The sequence below is a fragment of the Pelodiscus sinensis genome, chromosome 20 (assembly GCF_049634645.1).
Source record: "Pelodiscus sinensis isolate JC-2024 chromosome 20, ASM4963464v1, whole genome shotgun sequence".
NCBI classification, from domain to species: domain Eukaryota; kingdom Metazoa; phylum Chordata; order Testudines; family Trionychidae; genus Pelodiscus; species Pelodiscus sinensis.
The window spans coordinates 5,917,501-5,935,633 of NC_134730.1; the positions used below are offsets into that span (position 1 = coordinate 5,917,501).

The following is an 18,133-nucleotide window of genomic DNA, read 5'->3' on the forward strand; positions in this document are numbered from 1 at the left end:
GTGAAGTGGCGAGAGTGCCGTCCTCTGCGCCTGGAAGAGGGAAGGGTCAAGCAGGTGTGAGGATGGGAGGGGAGTCGGGCCAAGTGCTGGCTGAGGGCTTCTGACCCGTCCGTGTCCGGGGAGACGGCGCCAAGGGTAGGTGGGCCTCAGGGGGAGAGGCCAGGCGCCGACGCGGTATGGGGGGGGTGGGCATCGAGCCAAAGGCGATTGAGATCTTCAGAGAAGTAGGCTTTCTCTTCACGTCCTCGGTGAGGGAGAGCAGGCCCTTCTCGCCTCGAGGCGGCAGGCGAGGCGAGGCTGGCGAGGGGTTCCTGCGGAAGGACGTGCTCCTTCGCTTCTCCTTCCTCCTCCCGCTTTCTGCCTGGCGGCTGGCCGGTCCCCGCCCGCCCCGGCCCCCGCAGAGGTCCCTGTGAAGCGAGGATCCTCTTCTCTCTGCGGTTCGTCTTGGGAGGCTTCCGGGCCTGAGCGACGCAGCCCCTGCTGCGGGAGATGCCGCGGTGCCCTTTTGCGAAGCGAGCTGCGGGAAAGCAGCGAGCGCCTGCGTAAGGACGACGCCGGCTTGCCCAGCTGGCCCTTTTTCCCCGCCTAGGACACTAGATGGGCGGGAAGAGAAAAGATGGAACGCTTCACGAATGTGCGTGTCATCCTTGCGCAGGGGCCATGCTAATCTTCTCTGTATCGTTCCAATTTTAGTATATGTGCCGCCGAAGCAAGCACAGGGAGGGTGTTTGGCCCGGAGCCATAAATACCTCAGCGTCCGTGGCATCTTCCAAGTGAGGGCGAGCGAGGGCGGGCCGGCCGTTCTAAGGAGCCCTTGTGGAGCAGTGTCCTAGATTTCCTCTTTGCGTCCTTCGCCTCCCATGTGGGGCCGCCACCCAGTGGAGCAGCAAAAAACCTTCGTGCGGGACCAGCGGACGCAGGTCGTGGCATGCGAATGAGAGCAAGGCATGCTGGGAGCCAGCATACGGTGAAGTGGCGAGAGTGCCGTCCTCTGCGCCTGGAAGAGGGAAGGGTCAAGCAGGTGTGAGGATGGGAGGGGAGTCGGGCCAAGTGCTGGCTGAGGGCTCCTGACCCGTCCGTGTCCGGGGAGACGGCGCCGAGGGCAGGTGGGCCTCAGGGGGAGAGGCCAGGCGTCGATGCGGTATGGGGGGCTGGGCATCGGGCCAAAGGCGATTGAGATCTTCAGAGAAGGAGGCTTTCTCTTCCCGTCCTCGGTGAGGGAGAGCAGGCCCTTCTCGCCTCGAGGCGGCAGGCGAGGCTGGCGAGGGGTTCCTGCGGAAGGACGTGCTCCTTCGCTTCTCCTTCCTCCTCCCGCTTTCTGCCTGGCGGCTGGCCGGTCCCCGCCCGCCCCGGCCCCCGCAGGGGTCCCTGTGAAGCGAGGATCCTCTTCTCTCTGCGGTTCGTCTTGGGAGGCTTCCGGGCCTGAGCGACGCAGCCCCTGCTGCGGGAGATGCCGTGGTGCCCTTTTGCGAAGCGAGCTGCGGGAAAGCAGCGAGCGCCTGCGTAGGGACGACGCCGGCTTGCCCAAATGGCCCTTTTTCCCCGCCTAGGACACTGGATGGGCGGGAAGAGAAAAGATGGAACGCTTCACGAATGTGCGTGTCATCCTTGCGCAGGGGCCATGCTAATCTTCTCTGTATTGTTCCAATTTTAGTATATGTGCCGCCGAAGCAAGCACAGGGAGGGTGCCTGGCCCGGAGCTATAAATACCTCAGCGTCCGTGGCGTCTTCCAAGTGAGGGCGAGCGAGGAATTCGTTTCAAGTAGGAATAAGATATCCTCTGGAAAAGGATTTTCTGGAGAATCGTGTCTAGACTGGCGCTTTTCTCCTGCTTATCCCCAAGCCGGAAAAAAGCAGCAGCCATGTAAATGCAAATGCCTTGCGGGATATTTTAATCCCCCGCGGATTTGCAATTCCGACTCGTGTCATTAGCATCCCTTTTCCGGAAAGGGATGCCAATGTAGACGTAGCCCTTATGTCCATGATTGCGGTTGAGTAAGAATTTCGTATTATGTTTGATTTAGTTTTGCATTGAACTAAAGTTTTCTGAAATATCCTGGAATTAATTTCTGTTTACAGTTGGTATCTGATCTTTATTATTGTAACAAGAATATCTTCCATGAAGTAACTATTTTTTCATAGATTTGGTTGTTTCCTTTTCATAGTGTTCTTCTTTTGTCCGAAGGGGCCTCTTTTTCTTCATGTGGTTGTAATGGTTTTTTGTAGATTTTGAAGCCAGAAATCATCTTTTAGGTCTGCGCTTCCATTTACAGAACTTCCACAGAATGATTCCTAGCACATATAGTGAAAATACAATATAATCTGCTTTAATAGTTGCCAATGATGAGGAATCCCTCATGATTTATGGTATGTTTTTTGACTTGTTTATTCTCAGTGTTAAAATTTGATTTGTCATTTGCAATTGGGATAAATTTATCTTTGCTACTTCTAAGATCCCTTTATCAAATATTTTCCCCGTGTAGCTTATTATGAGGCCAGGAAACCCTATAATGTGTTGATTTGAAAGCTTATTGTAGCTAGTGAAAAGAAAAGTCTGCTTACAAGTTTATTCGCTGATTATAGTTTGACTCGGATAAATTAAACTGAGAATGTATGGGTCTGCTGGCTAAAGAGGCTTAAGTATGTGACTCTAAAACACCCCGCTATTTTGCTTGGTTCCCTTTGTGTGAATAAACAAGACTTCATAAGAGAGACAGTATTTCATTTGCTTCTGCCTGTCCCTGGACTATCCTCCAAGCTCTGAAATGCAGCTACCTGCTGGGGTGGAAAAGGGAAGACGGCTACTTGTCAGCCGGGATCAAGCCGCCTGATAACCCTTGCAGGGCGCTTTATTTCTCCGCAGGGGCTGGGATCAGCTCTGATCTCTGTCTGGGCTCGGGAGACCGGAGTGCGCAGAGCGAAGCGCCTCCTGATTTCGCTGCCCGGGGGCAGGGAATCGTCTTTGAGGGTCTGTCACTACAAACCTGAACGTGCCCGGAGTAGCCAAGCTCTAGGGTGGCCAAAGTCAGGCGGGGGAGCTCGCAGGCTGAACGTGTCTGTTGCGCCGTGGCCGCCAGGGGGCAGTGTGTGATGCTCTGGAGTGAGCAGTTCGCATGGGCAGCGAAAGCCTCGGGAGTGCCCGCACCACAAGTCCAGCCCCTGGGCTAGAAAGGGAAAACTGCAATAGAGAGAACTGCCCCGCGTAGCAGAGTGGCGCAGCGGAAGCGTGCTGGGCCCATAACCCAGAGGTCGATGGATCGAAACCATCCTCTGCTAATTCTTTTTCATCACCTCCCCCCTTTCAATACGCTTGTCTTTAAAGCTGCTTGTTCCACCTGAATGCTCCCTTGGCCACAGGGTCTTGCTTAATTCACTCAAACACTGATTTGTGGTTGGGATGTTCATGATCATCGGTTTCAGGGGCGATAGTCACAGCTGTGTTATGGGCCAACTGGCGCAAGTGTATTTATCTCTACAGACCTCAGGGTTAATAATATGACAATAATGGGCAAAGAGCTACTTTTAATTATGATTGGTCGCAGTGGAAATTCATTGCCTGCAGTGGCGTTAGGCACTGGAAAAACAAGCCAAAGCCACCGGGTCTGCCACTGGGAAGAAAGGGTCCGTGTGATGCTCTTTATTTAGGGGGACTGTGGCATCTGTATCACTCACAGCTGTTCACTCTGATTCCAAACGCTGGCGGCCAAGCGCAGGCTAGGAGTAAGAGTGACTCGCTCTTTGATTAGTTTGCATTCTGTGATCGAATAGTTTGGGTAGGGGCAGTAATTCATTATTCAGTTTGCGATTTTTTCCAAAGTGTTTTTTTTCTTACTGAAAATTAACTAAAGAAAATCTACAATAACAACAGGGTTAATAAAATGGGGGCGGAGGGGGGGTCTTAGCAGCCACTTACAATACCCAGTGCTGCACAGAATGCCTAATGGGTTCTAAAATGCTCCAGGTAACATACTGAAAAAATGCTACATGGCAAGCCAAAGTGCATAGAACGCAAAAAACAAGCACAAACAATGCGGAATAACACACAACACATGGGCAAAAATTGAAAATGAATAATTGAAAGCCAAACTGAAACATGTATAAGAAATGCCACCGAACAGTAGGCAATCTGACGACTTTTGAAAAAAGTGTATGGTGGCTATCCACTGTATATCCGCAGGTATCTGTGGATGTGGATGCAGATTTCCTTGGTTAATTTTAGCAGATACGGATGCAGATGCAAATACAAATTTTGTATTTAGAGCATTGCAGATTCGCAGATATCCACCTTTATATTAGCAGATATACTTGCCTGTGCAAGTTTGAATGAGGATATATGCAACTCATTTTTGAGGATATGGTTGTGGATACATATTTGGTATCTGTGCAGGGCTCTAAGTATCAGCTCAAAGAAAGCAATGTGGAAATGCTAATCTTTCTTCTTTTGAATACATTATTGTTCATTATTGGAGTAAAATTTGCTGAGTTACTTCTTGTATTAGTTAATATGTAGAATTCTACATAAACAAAACCATGGAATTATGGAGCTATAGCTGTTGTATTGCTACTTCAATAAGATCTCTTCTGATCTTATAGTCAGGTGGTTCCATGGTGTAATGGTTAGCACTCTGGACTCTGAATCCAGCGATCCGAGTTCAAATCTCGGTGGAACCTAAAAGTTTTCCAGTTTTGTATGATTTATTTTTTGTAATAAATATTGCTAAGTATTATTAATATGCTCTTAAGTATTTAAATATTATCTCAGTAGAACCTAAGTTTTCATAGTTTATTTATTGCATTTGCTTTACTGCTATGTAATTATAATAACCATGGTTTTAATCGGAAAATACATTGAAAACAACAAATAAGGGTAAGTTACAGCACAATACATATTGAATATTATACATGTATTTGATGTCATTACAAAATGAATGAACATCTATTTAAAAGTGAAAAAAAATACAGATTGTTTTCCTATATAAATTTAATCTTGCGCTCTCTCTCTCTCTCTCTCTCTCTCTCTTACACACACACACACACACAGGGGAAGATTTACCTGGCGTTGCTTGGGTCCTTAACTCATATACGTTTTTTTTTCTTCATTTAAATCATCCAACTGATTTTTCTGTGGGTCCCTGGCCCAAAAAAGATTCCTAACCCCTGCCTTAAGTTATGATAAGACATTGCATACCAAGTTTGGTGGTTCTAATGCTGACCATTTAGGAAATGGTCTTGATATCCTGTAGTGTGTAACCTTTTTCTAAATTTTAGAAATGTGCGTCTGTCAGTCCATCCATCTGTAAGTCTTGTCGTTCAAGAACTCCTAAACAGCTATGGCCATCAAATTTGGTAGGCAGTTTCCTCCTATCTTATCTTAAAGCAAGGTCAGGGTTTGGTTGTGTCAGGATAATGGCATGTGCTTGCAATGCAATTGTTTCAGATCAAACAGAAAGGGAGGAGTGTGATAGCAGGGACAGTTATATTCACGCATGACTATGGGGGCAGCAAGTGCCCCAGAGAGCAGCTACTGGCTGGCAGCAAAGGCCCCACCACCCTGTCCTGTCCTGTCCCGGGGAGCAGCTGTTGGCCACCTTGTGGCCCCCGCCACTCTGGGCTGGTCCCAGGGAGCACCAGTGGATGGCCTGTGTAGCTCCCTCTCCCCCAGCCCGGGCAGGCATTCCTCAGGGAGAAGGCAGTAGGCGGCCTGTGTGGCCACCAATGTTCCCTCTAAGGCTACGTCTAGACTGCAAGCCTCTTTCGAAAGAGGCTTTTTCGAAAGATGCTTTCGAAAAAGCCTCTTTCGAAAAAGAGTGTCTAGACTGCAAGCAGTACTTTCGAAAAAGCAAGCCGCTTTTTCGAAAGAAAGCACCCAGGCAGTCTGGATGCTCTCTTTTGAAGAAGCCCTGTTTGCATTCAAGAACGCCTTTTTTCGAAAGAGCACTTTTGAAAAAAGGCGTTCTTCCTCGTGAAATGAGGTTTTCCGCCGTCGAAAGAAAAGCTGCGTTCTTTCGATTTAATTTCGAAAGAACGCGGCTGTAGTCTAGACGCAGGTGAAGTTTTTTCGAAAAAAGTCTACTTTTTTCGAAAAAACCCTTGAGTCTGAACACAGCCTCAGATTTTCCGTCCATGAGCAGAGTGAGTTTGGTCTTGTGCACCGATATTGAGCTCATGTGCACTTCCTCGGATGTGTGCCACGAAGATACATATTTAAACACAAGTCTTGTTACGTCTGCAAAAACAACTTTTTTATTAATTTTATTAGTTTCTATTCAGTATAAAACACAACTTTCATCCTAGCTCCCATGTACGTATTTTCTTTAATTTGGGTGTTTTCATTCAAGTTTATTTGAAATACTGCTGTTAGATTTTCTAAACTGTGAAATGTTCCAAAACAAAGAAAATAACTTTAGTCCAAGCCCACATGTATCACAAAATGCACGTTTTAGTTAACTCTCCCTTGTAGAGGGCTTACTTTAATTCGTGTCATTATCAAAATGTTTACAGATCTACAATGTGGTCTAGAAATGTGTCTTTAAAATAGTGCTTTCGTTTTGCATAATACCGATACATAAAACAAATACACGTGTCCCCCCATGGTGATCCTAAAACTCCTCAGATACAACATAAGAAAAGGGGCAACATGATTTTACTGTTGTACTATACAAAAGACACTTACAAAAGGCTAAACTGTAGCATTTAGCCACTGAACTGGCACCACGGCCCCAGCCCCAGCTTCAGGAGCAGCCGCCACGTGGCTGTGGCCCCAGCCCAACCCCAGGAGCAGCCACTTCCTGACACGTGGCTCCGGCCCCAGCCACTACCTACCATGTGGCTCCAGCCCCAACCCTGTCCCTTTCCTCGGGAGCAGCTGCCACCCGCCATGCGGCTCCGGTCCCAGCCCTGACAGCTAGAGTAGTCACTGCCCACCACGTGGCCCCAGCCACTAGAGCAGCCAGGCAGTCACTACATGGCCCTGGCTGCCCAGCTGAGCCCTCACTCACCCCACACTACCGCTAGCAGTAGCAGCTCACTTTCCCCTGGCACACAGCTTCACGGGTCTGTTTAGGAGTTGGGCGGGGTTGAAATCCCCTCTGCGTGCCCACGCAAGCGCACTCGCACACCTTAAAGGGAACTTGGGTGACCACCCCCACAGAGACACCAATGGGTGGGATACATGGCCAGTCCCTGCCCTGAGCAGAAGCCAGTGAATGGGGTGCAAAGCTCACTTCCACCCCGGGCTGGCCCAGGGGTAAGCCAGAGAAGCTGGAGGCTGGGGTATTTCTTACCCCAGGCCCCGAGAATTGACGCCACCCGCAGCCCCCATTCTCTTCTCTGAGCCTCCCTCCTCCCAACCCCTTGCCCTAACTCCTGCACCCCCAGCCCCTGCCCTGAGCCCCTCCTCATCCCCCAGCTCTGACTCCTTTACCCTCCACAACTTGAGCCTTCTGCCCTGAGCCCGCCAAATCCTCAAGCCCCTCACTTGACTCCTGCAGACCCCCCACCCCCACACCAGTCTCCTACCTTGAAGGACCCGTGCAATCCGGCTAAGTATACTACTACTAACTATAGCAAAGGTAAGTATTTGGTATCTAACTGTTCTGTCTATCTGTGAATTTATCTTTCATTATTCACAGTTTAGCTTTAAATTATTTTAACTATATTTTAGCTTTAAACAATTTGAATACTGTGTGCAGATGTGGTCGCTTCATCCAAAAAATGTATCTTGGTACCAGAAAAAGTTCAGAAAAGGACAACAAAGATTATTAAGAATATGGAACAGCTGCCTAATGAGGAGAGATTAATAAAACTAGGACTTTCCAGCTAAGAACAGAGGAAGATATAATAGAGGTCTATAGAATTATGACTGTTGTGGAGAAAGTAAATAAGGAAAAGTTATTCACTTGCTCCCATAGACATGAACTAGGGGTCACAAAATGAAATAAATAGGCAGCAGGTTTAAAACAAGCAAAAAGAAGTATTTCTTCACACAGTCAACCTGTGGAACTCCTTGCCAGAGGATGTTGTGATGGCCAAGACTACAACAAGGCCCAAAAAAGAACTAGATAAATTCATAGAGGTTAGGTCCATCAATGGCTATTAGCCACAATGGGCAGGAATGGTATCCTAGCGTCTGTTTGTCAGGAGCTGAGAATGGGCAACAAGGATGGATCACCTGTTATGTTTGTTCCCTCTGGGGCACCTCTCTGACTGTCAGAAGACAGGATACTTGTTGGTCTGACCCAGTATGGCGGTTCTTAATTATGTTGTCCATTGCATACAACTATAATATTTTGTAAGGCTGTGTCTACACTATATAGTTTGTCCGGAAAAAGATACGCAAATTGCGAACTGCAATTTGTATATCTTTTTCTGCTTCTTTTTTCGGAAGAGAGTTTTCCGTTATTTGGCCTGTCTACACTGGGTCTGGAAAAAAAACCCACCCCTTTTCGGAACATCCCTTCTGCCTCGTAAAACAAGGTTTACAGGGATGCCTAAAAAATGCATCTGCTCTTCTGAAAATTTGTTTTTGGAAGAGCAGATGTGTTCCTTGGACACAGCAGTTTTTCCAGGATACCTATCCCGGAAAAACTCTGCATTCTAGACATACCCTTATAAGAGATAAACTTAAAAAACAACAAATAATCTGGTAGCACTTTATAGACTAACAAAACATGTAGACGGTGTCATAAGCTTTCTTGGGCACAGCCCACTTCTTTAGCTGATCAGAGAAGCACCCAACTGCAACAGCCTCAGAAATCTTATTTAAAAGTGTAACTCAGGCCATTTGGATAAAGTGTTAAAAGTGGGTTTTTGGGTCAACTGTTTGTAAGCGAGTTCAATTCTAAATTCTGCATCAGGTATGCAATATGCACATTCTTTGCATGCACAGCACTGTGTTAGCACTAGTTTGTATATATCAAAGCAAGAGACGTTTGCTTTTTTTAAACACTCAAGCTGCAATCTGAGGAAGGATCCTGGTCACGTTAGTGTCTGACAGACACAAACCAGTGCAATCAACAATATTGTATAGGTCAGGCATGAGATTTATTGGAGAATACAATTTATATTTAGCAAGATACATTTTCTGGTAAAGAACCTGTGTTTTTAAAAAATAGACCTGACAGAAAAATTGCTACATGAACCCAGAATTGCTATTAGCCAGTAGAAGAAAGACTAGTGCCACCACCTGGTTCTATGGTGTAATGGTTAGCACTCTGGACTTTGAATCCAGCGATCCGAGTTCAAATCTCGGTAGAACCTTTTTTGTTGGGCAGTTTTTATGAGTTTAAAAAAAATCATTACAGCTAATAGCACAGCTTCGGGAAGATGGAAGAGATAAAGCAACAATATAAAAGGGACTGAGCAAATACATCTGTTGATAAGTAGATAAGTAGTCACATTTAGCAAAACTTTCAATAAACACTGCGCAATATTTTTAAAGCAAGCTTTTTATGGTTTATTTTGATGTTTCATTTCGTCTCATGTATTTAGCCCTTAAAATTGTAAACAGGTTTTTAGACAGCATATAGTGTGATGCTCAATTATACAAAAACCTTTTATTAAAAAAATGAATTTTAGTTTAAGGGTTTAGTCAAATTTTACACCATATTCTAAAATGTGTCCTTTAAAAGGTAACGTGGTGATCGGGGGAACCTCACTTCTCTCCGATAAAGCCAGAATAATCTGATTGTCTGCTGGTACAGCGGAAAAACCAGCCCCGGACGTAGAGCACCCAGCTGGAGTGCTGTTCCACCCCTTTGTCACTGTTATTGCTACCTGAACACTGGAGGTGGTGGGAGATTAGGCTTCTTTACTACTTACACTAGTGCAAATCCCTCAGACAGAGCGCACTTACTTCAATGTAACAGTAAATTATTGCAGTTTAAAGCTGCGGCGAACAAACTAAACCAAGAGGATCCAGATCACATTTTTTAACAGGCAGTTTTTAAATTGTAGCAAAACAAACGAAGTGTGGAGACTACTCCTTAGAATGACGGGCGCACTTTGCAGTATAGACACATCCTTACTGATCACAAACTAACCTCTACAGTTTACTTCTGCTAATTGTTTTCAAAATTAGTAACCAACAGGAGCCATCTGGCTGGCTTCCATAATCAGCAGTACAATAGGTGACAGTAACTGAACATTTCCTACAACAGTGGTCACCAGCCAGTAGATTGGGGTCTACTGGTAGAACTTGGCGCCTGTGACAGGTGATCCTGACTGGTTTGGCCAAGAGGCTATCCAGTGCAGCACTTCAGCTACCCCTCCCCCCACTGCTGTGCCTCTCCTGCCCTTTGCCTTGGAGCTGCCCCACCCATCCCTGGGGAAGCCTCCTGCTTGTTGTGCAGGCAGGGAAGTGAGAGGAGGGGGCATTGATGTCAGGGTGCCCCCCTCCCACCCTGTATTCTAGCTCCACAGAATGGAGGAGGGGGCACAACAGGGCTTGAGCTGGAGGGAGTTTGGCTGCTTTTGAGAGTGGTTTAGGGCCAGGGCAGGGGTGAGCCTGCCTTAGCCCCCCCACCCAGGAGCCACCTGAGGGAAGCAGTGTCCAGCCGGAGCCAGAATCCTGAACCCCTGCCCCAGTCATGAACCCCCTTCTGCACCCCATGCCCCTGCCCTAGCCCTGAGCCCCCTGGTCCCAACTCCCTTACAGGGCCTGTGTCCTGAACCTCCTCCTACACCCAAACCTCTGCCCCAGACTCAGCTCAGAGCCCCTCTCACACTCCAAACCCCTTAGCCCAAGACCGGGCCCCATCCCTCTGCCCCTGCCTGATGGAAGGGAGAATGGGGAAAGGAAGGAGAACAAAGTGAGCAGGGGCAGGGCCTCAGAGAAGGGGCACAAAGGAGGAAGGCAGGGTATTTGGGTTGGAGATAGATAGTGATCTCATGCTTAAAAAAGTTGGAGACCACGGTCCTACAATTAGCTAAAAGATTTCTGCCTGCATAGGGTAGGAAAAGTTGGTAGTTTTATAGTCCTGATGAACAGTCGATGTAAAGTTCTATTATTGTTGCAAGTCCAAAGACAGCGCCATGAGGAAAATCTATTTTGTTTTAGGCAGTTTAATGATGACTATGCAATAATCTTAAGGAAAAGTGGCATCGGTATCTCATTTAGCAGAGTGACTGGGACCAACAACCTTGGGCAATCAGCACACTTCAGGCTTGGGGAGGGGCTGGCAGGGTACTGAGATATGGGCTCTCTCAGACTCTGGTCTCTGAAAGGAACATGGAAGGATAGTCTCCCCCCACCCCCCACCGTAGGTAAATGATCATCTCAAAACATGTTTTAAATCAAATATTTGTAGGAAGTACATTGTGTGGGGCTGCTAAACTTTCCAAGAGGTGTGTAATGGTCCATGTGTGTAACTAAACAAAAAGCACCACAAAATTAGATTCAAAGGTATTTATTAGGCCAATTCATATTCATGCTCCATTTGAAACATAAAGCACCAGAGTTTAGATAACAACATTGTCCAAGTATCATCTAGTTGAAGCTGCTGAGCTGTGTGCAGACATGGAGATAGATACCAGTCCCAGATGATATTCACCTGAAGGATGGCGAAGGAACCAAAATAAATACATTGCCTCTTAGCAGCCACAGCTCCAAATTCCTATTTCGAAGTCTTGGTGAGATGTCTTTCCAGCAATTATCCTGCCCTTTAGAGACCTCAGAAGAATACTATATTACAACTCCTCTCACCATCAGTACATTATAAATCTAGGATATTTTAATGGCATTTAAGGTAACTTTCAAATACAGTTTAGCAGTTTCATTTCAGCAAAGATTTAGTTTCCTTAAAAAAAAAATCCACAGCAAAACCCCACATTCTTCTGTCCTCCAAGATGAATTGTTCCAGAACAACATTCAACTGAGAAGTAAAGCACTATGGCTGTGATTATGCTGAGAACTTTATAGGTTCCTGATTAGGGTTGATGTCAACAAATGTAAATTAACTGCTGCTGCAAAACAGTTTAACTGCAAGTGTAGACAGGACTACATTATACTCAGCGCAGTTTCAGAAAGTAGCTAGCTGCACCCACTGTCAACATGGCATAACTTTATGTAGATGGAAAGGCTAGACTCTGATCTTAGATACTTGATGAGTAATTCCAACAAGAATTTATATTTTAGGCCAAAACCTCAATGAAGCAAATGATTTAGAGAGATTCTTTGGAAAACACAAAAAATTAAGATTTTTAAAATGTTAAATTTTGTGGAGAAGGTTTGTGGCTATTTTACAAATTGGTAGTTAATGGAAAACGATGTTTAAAAAATGATAGATTCAGTTTTTTATTGCAAAAAATAGTAACAATTTTTCTAAATATTGAACATTGAAAAGAAACAGGAGAACTCCCACAATTTCTAATTATAGTATACATATGCATACTGTACATAGCCACTACATCTATTTGTTGGATGAATATTCAAAATGCATTCTTTTTAAAAGAAATGTAGGGGCATGTAATAGTTCTAAGAGATTGTTATAAACTACTTTTCAAAAAGATTATTCTTAAGTACAGAGCATTTCAAATTGAGAAACTGAAAGAAAATCAATTCTTAATCTGATGATTTCTTAATTTCCCTTTATAATGGGAAAGAATGACTAATATTTTATAGCCAGCCTCGTCTCATCTGATACTGTTCCTGTGGACACTCAAGTCTATTGAATGAAAACAGGCATGTGTGCTCAAGCAAAATGGCAGAGGTTTTTGTGCTCTGATTAGCAGCTGCCAATGAGATGAATCTGTTCTTTTAATCTCTAAATTTGCACTAAAAGAATCCCACATTGGAAACAGGAAGGTGGCTATTTCACAGCATGGAGAAAAAAAAAACCCCAAAAAACTGACAACCAGTTCTTCACATTGTAAAGTATATGCACATTTTCCTTTACAAAAATAAACAAACTGTACACAGAACAGAAGCTATATATAAATTAACATAATACCAACCAGCTCTAAGCCGCATATACTATAGAAATTACACTTTAACCTCCATAGTCTGGGTGTCCCTAATTCAGGAGCACCTGTGGTATGGACCTTGACAGGTAGAAGCAGCTGCTGCCCCCCCCCCCCCCCCCCCGCTAGCTGGGTGAGGGCTGTGCAGCCATGCGCTCTGCTCGAAGTTTTCTCCTGCAGCTCCACTAGGAGTGAGAGGTGGTGCCCGGAAGCAGCGGGGGACATGAAGCACCAGGTAAGTGCCCCATCTCCATTCCTCTCACTCCCTTCCCAGCCCGGCAAAACATGTAATCCAACAAATTCTGGCAAAGAGGTTAGAGTGTACATGAAGATGCTAACTTAAAACAATAAAGCTTAGTTACAATGTAATTCCATTAAAGGATTCTGGAGATATCAGACTAGCTCAAAAAGTGGAAACTGAAGGGGTCATGTTGCTTTCAAGTACTGAAGATGTTCACAAGCTTCCTGCCAACCCAGGGATCATTCTTTGACAGAATTAAAAAAAAAACAAAAACCACTACCCATAAAAATATATATATATATATATATATATATATATATATATATATATTTTTGGATATGTAGGTTTTCCACGATCTCCTTGCTGTGCCAAACCCCCTGCCTAGCACAGAAGTAGAGTTTGCTAGCTGTTCAGTTATTGCATCAAATGTAACATTTTATTTTATTTAAAAAACCAAACCTTAAGACTTACTCTGCATGCAGGTAGCCATACAAGTCACATCCACATGCACTTTGCACTGAAATAAATTATTAAAGGAGGCATGGATGAAACCTGCAACCGCATCAACAGGTTTGTTTCCAGCAAATCTACATATTTCAGGCCCTTTCTTTTTTCCCTCACCTCGTTTCGAACTTGCTCCTGTTTAAGTCAATGCCAAAAATTCACATTTGCCTCCAACAGGCATATGATTAACTCTGTTTGGGTACATCCACAGTGCACGCTTATTTTGAAATTAGTTATTCTGGAAGAAATACTCAGAAATAGCTTATTTCAAAATAGCACGTCTACACTACAGGAAAGCCTTAAAGTCTGAGGCAGCCTTCCCTAATGTGGATGTGCTACCTCGATTTAGAGCCTCAAGAGGCACTGGGGAGTAATTACTCTGAATGGTCCTGGGGAGGAGCTGTTTCAAAATAGCAGAAGTGGAACATCCACACTACTGCTATTCTGAAATAGCAATTATTTCAGGCATTATCCCTCGTGGAATGAGGTTTACAGAGTCAGAATAAGCCATCCGTTATTTCAAAATAATGGAAACGCTGATGTGTAGATGCCCCCTTAAATAATTTAAAAAAAAAGAAAAGAAAAAGATTGGACGCATTGAATGCCTCTTCTCCTACATTCCAAGGGTAGATCCTGATTTCAATATATTCCAGTGAGATCATATATTATCAGCTTTTTGGACACACAAGGACAGTAACTGATATTAAGAAATCCACAAGATTTGCATTTCTCTATTTCCTGAGATGATAAACCCTATCCATATTTTCTCAATAAAACATGAAAGCTAAAGTCCTTCCAGTTTTCAGAGAGCTACTGACTCAAAACAAGCAGCAAAAACTGCTATGAAAACAATTAGAAGCCTTGTAATGGTTGGAATTTCACATCGCATCCTTAATCACCCCTTGCTTCCCAAACTGTGAGGTCATAGAGAAGGTTACATTCACCAGACAATTTTTTTAAGATGATGGTTAAAGAAGCAGCCATATAACATACATAAAAATGCCCACAAATTAGCACTACCAGTTTACATTATATTCTTATTACATTATATTCTTAATGTTCCAAAATTAAGTTTTTTGTTAGAGACACTCAACACATTTATCTGGTCTCCAATAGAGATCTGTCGGTGTTACAGAAAGAGTATTCAATCTGGCACAATGTGTATTCAGAGCTATCCAGAAATGAAATAGCAGAGGTGCTATAAATCAGGACTGAGGCCTAGCACATAACTAATGTAGGATGGAGACAACAGGCATGATGTTACCATGTGCCCTGCATTCACATGGAGTCACCATGTTTCTCTTTCATAAAGAAGTCAGACAAAAAAATAAAAATTACAGAAAAGATGGACTCACAATGCAAGTTTCTGAAGAGAGAGATAACCAGGTTTAACCCTTTGTGCAAACCAGTCTGTTTGTAATAACTCAATGAAAGAACGAAGGACGAGAGGACTGTGTCACAGGTTGAACCTCTCTAGACTAGCACCTTTGCGATCTGATCGGTTTTGAACCAGAGAATTTGGCCAAACCACAGGAGGTCAATATTGTCTAGCAGCCTTACTAACACTTCCACAACTTACTGGGCTCTTAGAAGACATTTAGGAGTAAATTAGAGCTAAATAACAGCACAAACCCAGGACTGGGGTCTGCAAACAAACATTATGGGACCGTAGAAATCTTGGATACACCCATGATAAGTGGGCATCAAGCTAACTAAAACCATGGATGTTGCTGTACCAGAAAGTGCAGGACTAGAGAAGTTCAATCTGTACAATTATTTAGTATTAAAAACCATATATATTCCATTTATACTAGAATGTTCTCCCTTGTGATTAGCGTGTCAGTAGGAAGCTGGCTGCCAATGTTTTGGTAGCTGAATAAACCTTTTTATTGTCTAGGGATGGAAGAGGTTAATTACATGTTTTGTTTACATTTGTCATCCATCACTGAGAAAAATGATCATTTTTTGGTTAAAGCAAAAAAAAAAAAAAAAAAAAAAAAACAAGAGTTCTTAATTATGTTTAAATAATACAACAATTCTAGGTAGGGTGACTGTTCTTCCCGGAGAAAAGAATCACATACACAAGGATTACAATAGCTCCTGGTTGAGCGCTCCAATTCTGTAAAAGTGGTGAGAACTCACAACCTGCATTAACTTCACTCGGACACATGGATATTGTATACCTACAAGGTGCTCACCGTATCTTGCAAGATCAGACCGTAACTAAACAAGTCCCAAACACAGAAGAGGTAAAGCACAGTAGAGTCTAACAGACCCTGTATGGAACCAAGGCATTCAAAATAATAATAAAAAAGAGCAATGGTTCTTTGTGGAAAGTAAGTAATATTCCACAATTCAGAAAGTGTATTGATTTTACACTTGGCTAGTGCGTAGCATCCCCAATTGCATAGAATGTTTCCAGCGCTGAGTTTATAACTAACCTATGCAAGTTTTTTCATATTTCGTGAGCCTGATTGGTCACCACTTGATATCCATGCTGCTTGCTGTTTGATTTACTGCACAGTATTTGGTGTGCAGAGTTTCCTGAACCTTCTTGGAGTCCAGCCCTTCTAGCCAGTCCTGGTACAGCTTTTGCACATGCATGCTGGTTTCTGGAAGCCTGACAGGAATTGCAGCATACATTTCCTCCATCTGGCTGAGCAACACTTTGTCTGGTTTTCCATCTTCAGTCTGGGCTTGGCCTTTTCCATTTAAACACCCTAAAAATATAACACCACAGCCGGGAGGTAAGAACATAAGAACGGCTATACTGAGTCAGACCAAAGGTCCATCTAGCCAAATAACCTCTTTTCAGATAGTGGCCAAGGCCAGCTGCCCCTAAGGGAATGAACAGAACAGGTGATCCATCCCTCTATAGCTCATTTCCAGGTTCTGTCAAAAAGGCTAGGGACACCATTCCTGCACATCCAGGACCTATGGACATATTCTCCATGAATTTATCTACCTCTTTTTTGAATCCTGTTACAGTCCTGGACTTCACAACATCCTCTGGAAAGGAGTTCCACAAGTTGACTGTGTATTGTGTGAAGTGTATGCAACAATCCTTTTGTTGGTTTTAAACTTATTAATTTCATTTGGCGACCCCTAGCTCTCTTCTTTATTCACTTTTTGCACACCAGTCCTGATTTTACAGACCTCTATCATTTCTCACCTTCGTCATCTATTTCCTAAGGTGAAAAGTCACAGTTTTAATCTCTTCTCATAGCAGCTGTTCCATACCTCTAATCATTGTTGTTACTCTTTTCTGAACTTTTTCCATGCCAAGATATGTTTGAGATGAAGAAACCACATCTGCACACGGTATTCAATATGTGAGCGTACCATGGATTTATATAGAGGCATTAAGATATTCTCTGTGAGAGCATCTACACAGCAGTGTTATTCTGTTATTCTGAAGTAACATAGTCTGTGTCTACACTACAAGCAGTTATTTTGACATAATGTCAAAATAATATCGAGCTGGAGGACTTCTTACTCCAAATCCTGTAACCTTCATTTTATGAAGGGTAAGGGAAGTCGGAGAGTGCTCTTTCATGGACTTTCTGCTGTGCAGATAGCACCAAAAGCCGAAATAAGCTTTTATTTCGGGATGTGAAGGACTAATCGACTACCCAAAAGGCAAATGGGTTTAGCCCTGATGTGCAGAGGTGCCCTGTCTTATTCTCTATCCCTTTCTTAATCCACAATGACTCCAGGATCTCTCTCTTGAATGGTAAAAGCTAATTTAGTCCCCATCATATTATACGTATAGTTGGGATTATGTTTTCCAATATGCATTACTTTGCATTTATCAAGATTAAAACTGATCTGTCATTCTGTTGCTCATCATTTAATTTTATGAGAGCCTTTTGAAGCTCTTCACAATCTACTTTGGAGTTAACTAGGTTGAGCAGTTTAGTATCATCTGTGAATGTTGCCACCTCACTGTTAATCCCTTTCTCCAGATCATTTATGAATATATTGAATATGACTGGTTCCAATACGGATCCCTGGGGGGTACCACTAATTATCTCAATCCATTCTGAAAACTGATAGGATTATAGTTTGTTTAGGGATAAACTATATTGTATCTAACTCTGGATTTACAGTTTTCTTCTGTTAAACAAAAAGCATGGCAACTGCTTTTTGAGGTCAGAAGCCCCATTGATGCTGCTAAAAGTCGCTGTTGACCTTTAAAATAATTCTATCAGCAGTAAGTGTCCTAACTTGATGGGGTTTCCATATGAACAATCTCTTTTCCTCCTTCCCTTCTTTCTTCCCCAGCTAAATCCGACATTCTTCTCTTGCTCTCAACTCTGTATTTCAGTGGCCTTTCCTTGAAACGCAGTATAGTCACAAAAGGACAACCCCTCAGTACTCTGGGCTATCTGCTTACAGATCACCCAGCAGAAAACAAATACTTTCTCTCTC

The 18,133-nt window shown here is 43.8% G+C and overlaps 1 protein-coding gene and 4 non-coding genes across 7 annotated transcripts in view; 2 read left to right on the plus strand and 3 right to left on the minus strand.

The window, feature by feature from the left end:
• Positions 1-610: 610 nt before the first annotated feature.
• On the minus strand, positions 611-717 carry LOC142819186 (U6 spliceosomal RNA). Its single transcript, XR_012896980.1, has one exon. It is a non-coding gene; the product is annotated as a U6 spliceosomal RNA (small nuclear RNA).
• Positions 718-1,571: 854 nt separating this feature from the next.
• Positions 1,572-1,678, minus strand: LOC142819188 (U6 spliceosomal RNA). The gene has a single exon (XR_012896982.1). It is a non-coding gene; the product is annotated as a U6 spliceosomal RNA (small nuclear RNA).
• Positions 1,679-4,599: 2,921 nt separating this feature from the next.
• TRNAQ-CUG (transfer RNA glutamine (anticodon CUG)) lies at positions 4,600-4,671 on the plus strand. Its single transcript has one exon. It is a non-coding gene; the product is annotated as a tRNA-Gln (tRNA).
• Positions 4,672-9,186: 4,515 nt separating this feature from the next.
• TRNAQ-UUG (transfer RNA glutamine (anticodon UUG)) lies at positions 9,187-9,258 on the plus strand. The gene has a single exon. It is a non-coding gene; the product is annotated as a tRNA-Gln (tRNA).
• A 2,131-nt stretch (positions 9,259-11,389) lies between these two features.
• The window catches only part of NARF (nuclear prelamin A recognition factor), a 44,544-nt gene continuing 37,800 nt past the window's right edge, over positions 11,390-18,133 (minus strand). For 2 of the 3 annotated variants that reach the window (XM_006132395.4, XM_075903539.1), the window contains exon 12: positions 11,390-16,422. In XM_006132395.4, coding sequence (XP_006132457.2) covers positions 16,181-16,422 — 242 coding nt within the window. In that variant the 3' untranslated portion in view covers positions 11,390-16,180. The remainder of the gene's footprint in view (positions 16,423-18,133) is intronic. The other variant, XM_075903540.1, reaches the window with a different exon arrangement.